This window comes from Anneissia japonica, unplaced genomic scaffold (assembly GCF_011630105.1).
Source record: "Anneissia japonica isolate Jap-2015-1 unplaced genomic scaffold, ASM1163010v1 scaffold695_len1296351_cov181, whole genome shotgun sequence".
Lineage (NCBI taxonomy): Eukaryota > Metazoa > Echinodermata > Crinoidea > Comatulida > Comatulidae > Anneissia > Anneissia japonica.
Genome location: NW_022740852.1, coordinates 1,164,951 through 1,173,694, shown reverse-complemented (window position 1 = coordinate 1,173,694; position 8,744 = coordinate 1,164,951). Strand labels below are relative to the sequence as shown.

Below are 8,744 nucleotides of genomic sequence, written 5' to 3'. Positions count from 1 at the left end.
TGTAAACAGTGTAGTAATATAAATGTAGTAATGAGATTAATAAATGCTTTAAATTTATATAATTTTGAAATAAAGAAATAGGGATATATATATATTTTATTTTTGAATAATTTTAAACATTTTTTTTTTTCTGAAATTTCCATTTTTTATGGCAAGTCAAAAAATAACATTTTATTTTTATTGCAAATCACGATTATTAATTGGCAATCGGAAGGTTCGCTAAACAACGGATAAAAGAAGTCTCGCCTTGAGGAGTTTTGCTTCTATTTTTAGTGACACGTGCGATATCTGTTGACATTGAATTTCTTCTTTTGACGCGAGTTGACGCAATGTGAGTATTTGGCGTTCCATGGTACCTGTACTGTATGTACCGTATTTGGAAGTTGTTATTTCGCTGATGCCCGCGTCGCATATTAGTGTATACACGAAGAAAACATGGCAAGAACTTACTACTGTGATTACTGTCAGAGATCATTTACCGATAATGCACAGAATAGGAAGAAACATATTAATGGTGTACAGCATAAACGCATGATGAAACTTCATTATGACTCTTTTAAAGGTAATTCAACAACAAGAGGCCTAGGCTAGGCTATAGGCCTATAGGCCTAGGCCAAGATAGTAAAAGGCAAAGCTGGGTCTCAGTCTGAGTCATCTGACCGGAGAGGAGTGAGTTTGGCAAGTACTTTGATTAGCCTAGCCTAGCCTACGTTCGCCTTATTTACTATAGGTCACTTTTAGGCTTCGGCCTACTTACTAGGCCTGATTGTATCTTTGACTTTTAATGGATATTTCGCAAATCCTTATTCAGGAGACATTCGAATGGGATATCCTCAGTCTTAGCACAACACTTTTAAAATAGGCCTACTGGGGCCTAGACCTAGTAATAGTGACAATAATAAAAGTATCTTGTACAGTATCTTGTATAGGCTAGGCTAGCTAGGTCTAGTCTAGTACTAGGGGCCTAGGCTATGCTTATTATGCCTAGAACAACTTCATAAATGATAATAATAATAGATGGATTTATATAGCACAAATAAACGAGGTCTCTATGCACGGGACTAGATGTTGCACTTTTCAATAACTTTCTCCTCCCCTGAGTGTCACTTCATGTCCTCTGTAGCCAGTAAACCAGTGCACTTCCATCTGTTCACGACAGGGGCCGAGTTAACCAGTACACCGGGGTAGCCCCCTACTCATCTCGAAAGATGTACTGGGTTCTTTAAAGTGAGCATTTGTGTACACTGGGCCTATGGTTTATAGTCCTTATCCAAGAAGACTTGTTCCACCACCAGAATTATAGGAGTGAGCCGGCCGCGAACCCATATTGTTAGTGATATTGTTGGCTATGATCACGGTGCTTCTGCTTTAACCACTCGGCCATTTTGCTCGCTCAAATGACCACAGTATTTAATCATAATTTGATTTCATTAATTAAATAGATCCCGAGACAATTCTTGCAGAAGAGTCCGCCAAGAAACCATGCAGAAAATTCCAGCAAGCAGGTACTAACCGCAAATTTTTCTATGAATTCTTATAAAAACAAACTATTTTCATGTAAATTACTAGGCACATAATAATATTTTGATCACCTTGGCTATGTTCGATTGCATATTGTGTCTTGTTTTTTAAGGAATCCTTACATTGCATTTTGCAGGACACTGTGATTTTCATCCTAACTGTCGATTTGCCCATTTAAATGAAGAACGATTAAAGGAGCTCAACAGACGTAAGTATTTCTTGCTAAGTGTTACGTTCGTCTAGTGGTGCTATGATAAGTTTAACTGTAAATAAAGTAAGCTAAAATCCAACGATGTTTTCTTCAATTCAAAAGCACATTTCTCTTCTATTCCATCCCCCCTCTGTCTGCCACTGAATTTGGATATTTTTATGTCGAAGTTCATGGCTTAAAGTATATAAATGTATTTTTTCATCCACCAGAAATTCAAGAAAAACGTGAATATGAAGAAGCTGAAAAAAGGAGAATGCAAAATGAAAAGAGGAAAATGGATGCCAACGAACCGAATATAGATCAATGGTTGGCAAAACGAAAGAAAAGAAAGGGAGAACAGACAGCACATAATTCTGCAGTGAAACCTAGTTTGAAAGAGGACTCCGTCATAGAAGAAGAAAGCAATGAAAAGCTGACAGCTGCTTGGTCATTACCTCCATCCTTGCAAGGGGTCCCTAACTTGCCGCCATCTATGATACCTCCAACACTTGAAGATGTGTTAGACTCAGGGGAAGTTCAATGGGGATGAATATGCAGCTGCTCCAAACCTTGGAACTCAGAATTCTGGAGTGTGCACACGTACACCCAGAAATATTGTAATTCTTGAAGATTTTTCATGAATGCACGTAAATACTTAATTAGTAACTGGGACCAAAAAAAAAAATAATAATTCGCCATTTTTGGTTCCTATGCTTTCAAGCAAAGGAACCTTTAGGATACCCTTCGTGTGTATGTATGTGACATGCATGTTACACTGTTTTTTTGTAAACAGGAAAAGTGACTTTCCAGATATCTGTCCATTTCGAACGACCGTACCCAAGCAAAACCGGATATAACATCGTGCCCTATTTAATAATTTTCGATTTTGACAAATATTAAAGCCATAACTAATGAAAGACAATACCCCATACCCTTGAAAAGGCTAGTAAACTGTATGATAAAAGGAAAAAATTTATGAAATGTTGTTTACTTTTGCTGTCCAACTGTCTTACATGTGATGGATTGGACTCCATGGGCTTTTCTGGGTAATATGAACAAAAAACTTTATATACACTCCAAAAATTTTTTTACCTGATACTGTGGTTTGGATAAGGTTCTACAGACACAGCATAGAATTGTGTTGTGGTTTGATAAAAAACAAACTTGATACATGACAGGATAATCCATTTGCAGCTTCTATCAGAAGCTAGACTGTGTGTACAGTACGGTATAGTGAGACTATTGTTGGCTCCGACCCATAGTTGATGTAGAGGCCCCCACCCCACCCATAAAAAAGAGCTCGTTGGGCAGTTGGACTAAAAAAAATATAAGAATAGGCCCATGCCAAGCCAACACATGTCTGTCACAGTCTGTGTGTCATTTCTGGCCATCCAGAGGTTCCTATTCTTAAAATAGTCTCATTTGGAAGGGGAACACCTTCACAAAATCTTCCACAAGCTCCGGCCCACGAGCTATAATCCTCCTGTTGTACAGCTCGGCCCCCAGAAAATATATCCTACAGCCGCCACAGCTACTACACCTTTTTATCATTGGCACTAAACAAGCAGAACAAAAAAAAACCTGATGCCAGGATTAATAAAATAATAATAATTTTGGCTTAAATAGCGCATTATGCTAAAGCCTTGATGCGCTTAACAATAAAAAAGAAACTGCCGGGTTAACACTTGAGGTCTCCCTGGTTTCGTTTGTTGACATGTTTACATTACCGCAAATATAGTAGTGCAATATTTCACGAATGCCCGCATAAGAACCTTGGCTCTCGCAGGTCTGGCATGGTGTCTTGTTCTTTTCTGAAAATTTTGGAGAATATGACAAAAATTCAGGAGACCCCAATTGAATCAGGTAAACATTTGAGGATGAGAGTTGAACATAAACAAGCAATGTTACTTCCAATATTCCAGTAAGTGGAAGTAGTTGAGAATAGATCTTTAGGAATAGTAGGATGCAAGAGATTTGTATTCAGGATGGGTTTTCAAGATGTATAGATTTGTATTCAAGATGTGGGTATTGGTAGTATCCAGGTAGCTCCCATATCTACTGGGAGGGGATGGAAAGCAAATCACCCCCCCCCCCCACCCTGAAACCCCACTAGAAATTTGCTTAGCAAACATTCTCTCAAGCTTTTTTGAACAGTCATCCATCCTACCAGGTAAATAGGTAGTTTATTCATAGACTTTGTATGTGTTGATAATCAAATAAATGCAAACAAATATTTTGGTTTCAGAACATGCATCTTTTTATTTCATTCAGACTCAATTTTTGTACAAATACATTAATTCTACTTTACATGCAAATACAGTAGCAAGATTTCAGTATCAAATTCCTGAAATGCTTTTTATTCTAAATACAAAAAATACATGAAAAACAAATCATATTCACAGTCCAGGTTATAGATTAAATGAAACTTATGATGTCACAAGAGCTTATAATTTTGTTTTATACTATCACATATTATGTGTCAATTTTGCGGCAGATTTGCCCATATGAGGCATGGCATGGCAAAAGGAATGGCCTAGAGATCAACAGTTTAAAATATTATTTAAGCATGTTCTAAAGTCTTCTGGAAACATTCAACAAACTAGTTAATTCTACTAAAAATGTATGCATGGATAACTTTGGAAGGCAATAATCAAAACCATATCATCTTTACTCGAGGAGTGCTGTACTTGTAAAAAAAGGTTTCATATGTCCAACTTCAAAGAATGACCCCTCATTTTAAAGATCACATACTCAAGTAACTAAAAATATCAATAACTTGTATTTAAATTTTTGCCATGTGCAACATGCCTCATATATAGGCATAATGTAATATTACACATGTATATAGGTAAATCGCCCATAAAAGGTGATGTGGACGAATATCATTTAGTACACTTTTAGATTGAGATAATCTAAAACCAAATGAGTGGACTTGACCTTGACAATTTTAGGTACCGGTCAAAAAAACTGTCACACACGAGTTGAAAGCTCTGTCCAGGTTATCAAATTTTCTTATAAAGTAAACTGTTGTCTGCCCATATATGTGCATGATGTGATGATGTCATGACCATATTTAGGCATGTCACATGTTTTTGTCAAATAAAATTTGACAGTCTGGACAGGGCTTTAGATTTTTGTTGTTATGAACATAATGTGAACAGAGCTTTATTGGTGAACTTGCAAATCTAGCATCTGTGGCAAGAGTGTTCTTACAACTTGGTTTGCCAAAACATACAAAGTGCAAATGTTTGACTTTGTATTCATTCCATCAACCAATCAAAGTCATTTATTTAGCTCCAGCTTCTAGGATGCCAAATTGACAACATTTATACAGAAAATTTTCTGGAGCAGAATTTTATCACTATATTCTGAAAAATGTCTTGCTAAGAAAAAAAATTATAAAGAAAAAGAACATCCACACAAACAATTATATATTTTAAATTATGATTAATACTGTTCTCATTTGTTTAGATATGGATTTAATTTTATATTCCTACATATGATGCCTGTTTTTTCATTAAATCCAACTACATCACATTGTAGCAAATAATTTAATTGAAACAAATTATATGAAATTTTACAGGACTTCTCTATGAAATTAGTTACGGAAATACAAATTTTGTTGTTTAAAAAAAGATATGAAAACCAACAAACTTAAATATATATGTAAACTTAACAAGGGAGTAACAGTGAATAAAGAAACACATCAACATGAATTTCAAAAAACATGAACAAAATACCTCACAAATATTACATGTATATATAGATTGTTTATATAATAAACAATTAAGAATACAATCTAATGATGTTGCTAGAAGTACAAAATATTTGGTAGATATTATTTGCTTTGTAGGTGGTTAAATATCTAGCACAAGCTAACAGGGGGTACTAGAAGTCACTGACAAAGATACTTAAATAAAATATGGAATGGTCAGATTTTTTTTTGTAGATTTGTGGTAAATTCCAGGAAAAATAAAATGGTGTTGTAGTCAGCTGTTTAGACCAGTGATGGAGTCAACGGGGAAGGTGGGATATGGTGGAAAGCATGGACTCCTACCGTCCTGGCTCTAGGTCGTCCCTTACTTCAGACCCCCTTGTCGGACTTGCTGAATCCCTGTCAGCCACAAGGGCTTCAGTCGTTGTTGGGCAACTTTTCCCTCCAGAATTTATTTTCTAGATTCACCGCTGCCCAAGGCTGGGCAGATGAGACTGAAGACAGTGGGAAGTTTAGGAATTCAAAGATTGTACATATAATTTGAGCCAAATTAAAGAATACAATACCACTGTATCAGACCTATCTGCGCAGACAGAGAGTATGCTTGTCATGGAGAATATCGGTAGTTTTTCAGATGGTGGGAAATTTCTAAAGAGTAGCAACATTCGTCCTCGTCCATAGGTTACATATGTACAAATGGGATTGACATACGTGGAATGGAAGACATGAAAAATTGTCATGAAGAAAGACATGTCTGTCAAATGAAATAATAACAACAATAATAATAATAATAATAATAATATTTATAATATTTATCCACTGCAGTAGTGCTCAAGGCACTAAAAATAACAGGACCATAAAAAGCGACTGGCTAGCAGGTGGCTAGATGAAAAGTATTGCAGTCTAAATGCTAAGAAAGAGTTTTGCTGTAGAGACCACCCTTACAGGCTTAAATAGTCAACTACTTTTGATTATGGCTTGTCTCTAAACTAATTCCTCCATGTCTACAGCAAATGAAAGAAGATTTCCATTGATAAACCATGGAGGAATTAGTTTACACTAATTAGTTCTAAATAAACATATCCAATATATTACTGTTGATTATGAGCTAAATGGAGTACTATTGTTTGTTCCCCTACATATTATGCATAAATAATTGTAACACACTTGGGACAGTACTCTTCAAAATATCATCACCGTGCATAATAAAATAGGTTTTTGCTTGATTTCATAATATGTATTGTTATCATTTAATTTTCAATTCATTTCTTTAGGCACAAGGCCAAAGCTATGCCAATCAGCGAACTTAATCACTATTCTATGTGGCATATCCATTAAACAACAGGGGACTGAATGGATCAGTACTCCCGGGTAACCCCCTACTCTTCTCGAAAGGATGTGTACTGGGTTCTTTAAAGTGCACACGAACCAAATGCGTACACTGGGACTACGGTTTAAAGTCCTTATCCGAGAAGACTTGTTCCCCTACTGGAACCATTGGCGAATGAGCCGTTTGAACCAGCGCCAATGTTATAGATGAAGGTTACGGTGCCACTGAATTAACCGCTCAGCCAATCAAAACATATCCGATGATACTTTCCATAACCTCACAAAACTATTATCTTCTTAACACAAACTCTCCATTACTCCATGAAGTTCTATGAAAAAATTCCAGTATAATCAAAGATACTAGAAACACAAGATTGAATTCTGCAAACTGTATCACCAAATTGCATACATTTAATTGCATTGAATAAAGCGCTGTGTACAGCTGGAGATAAACAAACTTACGTCAATTGCATTTATTATAGAGAAATCAGTGGTAAATTGTCATTATTGGTGCCGCATAAACCTGGAGATGTGTAAAAGGTAAGACATATATCCACTTCACTTTTGCTATGCTAAAGTTCTATCTTGTTTTTCTAGTATTTTTGGTATAGTGTATGAACATCAAGTAAAATAATGCTTTGTATTATGTACCAAGTTTTCCTGGGGGAGAGGCTTGTGTCCACTCCCCCCCCCCCCAATTTTCCTTAGATATGCTAGTTTACGTAATACAGTACTGTACTATAACTCTATAATTCTAGGCTAAATATCTATACATCTGTACAGGTATTTACTTGGTATAAAGTACAATGATTGTATATCAAACAAAATAATGAAATAATAAAAACAAAATCCAAAATTAAAAAGTATATTTTAATGAATATTATTTATTTTATTATATTATATTTCCATGAGTTATTATAATTTTAGATAATTTTAGCATGATATAGTTTAAATACATTTTAAAGATGTTTATAAACTATGAATATATACAGGGTTACATCTCATCTATGTTACATAAATTAGTCCTATGATATTTTAAGATTGAAACAATAATTGTATATAATTAAATTATGGCATAATCTGTTAACATAAAGTATGCTAGAATAAAAAAAAAAACAAAAAAAAAAACAAAAGTAGTAAAGAAAAAAAGAATTCATTTAAATACATGCCACTAACATTGTGGATTGTAGATTTTTAAGTTGCTAGAATTTTAGTCAATACAGTACCAGTTGTACATTCATACCAAAAAAAAAAACGCCTGTTCCCCTAGTCGCCCACCCCTCAATGGAATTTTTTAAAGCAAAATAATTATGCTCAAGCAGTTACAATTACCTCATACCGCCTTATTTTGCCAGCTGGCGCCTCCTCATTTTATCGAGCCCCTATTTCACCTTCGTGGCCTCCCCCATCAGCCCCCTCCATTTCAATATTCCTAGATGCATCACTGAGAGAGTGTATTGCTACCACCTGATACATTGTGGCCTAAAAAACTGTTATTGGTACATCGTTACTAAGCTCTTCGCAGCCTTAGCAATGTCAAATGCACAGTTGATAACCTGTGAGGTGATGGCTTCTGTTTTGTTTCCCTCGATGTTCATGTTCTTGCATTCCATTTGTAAACGATTTGCGGTTGAGACAAGAAGCCTTACTGGAACGCGGACATTCTCATGCTTTGATTTCTAATTAAAAAAAATCATAAAGAAAAATTATAAAATACAAATATATATATAATAGTAATGGTCTTCCATTTTTATAGTGCATAATGCTGTGCAATGTCTCTATGCACTCTTTTACCCAGTGTCAAGACAAAAGAAAGAAAACAACAAGGAAACACAAGTAATAGAATTGTGAAAAAAGATTTAAGCCGTAATTTAAAAAGGACCAAAAGATAAAGATGACTTATGAAATTAGGTAAGTCTTTCCAAAACCTTGCTGCAACAGAGAAAGATCTATCACCATAGGTTTTCAACCAACCAGAATGAATTAAGA

At 35.2% G+C, this 8,744-nt stretch overlaps 2 protein-coding genes across 3 annotated transcripts in view; one reads left to right on the top strand and one right to left on the bottom strand.

Annotated features, from left to right (window-relative positions):
• Window positions 1–389: 389 nt before the first annotated feature.
• LOC117118351 (zinc finger matrin-type protein 5-like) lies at window positions 390–3,955 on the top strand. The gene is made up of 4 exons (XM_033262918.1): window positions 390–562; window positions 1,443–1,505; window positions 1,658–1,729; window positions 1,942–3,955. The coding sequence occupies exons 1-4, from the start codon at window positions 436–438 to the stop codon at window positions 2,259–2,261; spliced, it is 582 nt and encodes a 193-aa protein (XP_033118809.1). The 5' UTR covers window positions 390–435; the 3' UTR covers window positions 2,262–3,955.
• The window catches only part of LOC117118349 (ARF GTPase-activating protein GIT2-like), a 39,820-nt gene continuing 35,020 nt past the window's right edge, over window positions 3,945–8,744 (bottom strand). For both annotated transcript variants that reach the window (XM_033262916.1, XM_033262917.1), the window contains exon 18: window positions 3,945–8,434. In XM_033262916.1, coding sequence (XP_033118807.1) covers window positions 8,249–8,434 — 186 coding nt within the window. In that variant the 3' untranslated portion in view covers window positions 3,945–8,248. The remainder of the gene's footprint in view (window positions 8,435–8,744) is intronic.

Bases quoted from the DNA above. Each gene is read 5' to 3' on its own strand.
- LOC117118351 (XM_033262918.1), top strand. From the start codon at position 436: ATGGCAAGAACTTACTACTGTGATTACTGTCAGAGATCATTTACCGAT. The intron at 563-1,442 runs GTAATTCAACAA...TTAATTAAATAG, and splicing joins TCATTATGACTCTTTTAAAG to ATCCCGAGACAATTCTTGCA. The intron at 1,730-1,941 runs GTAAGTATTTCT...TTCATCCACCAG, and splicing joins ATTAAAGGAGCTCAACAGAC to AAATTCAAGAAAAACGTGAA.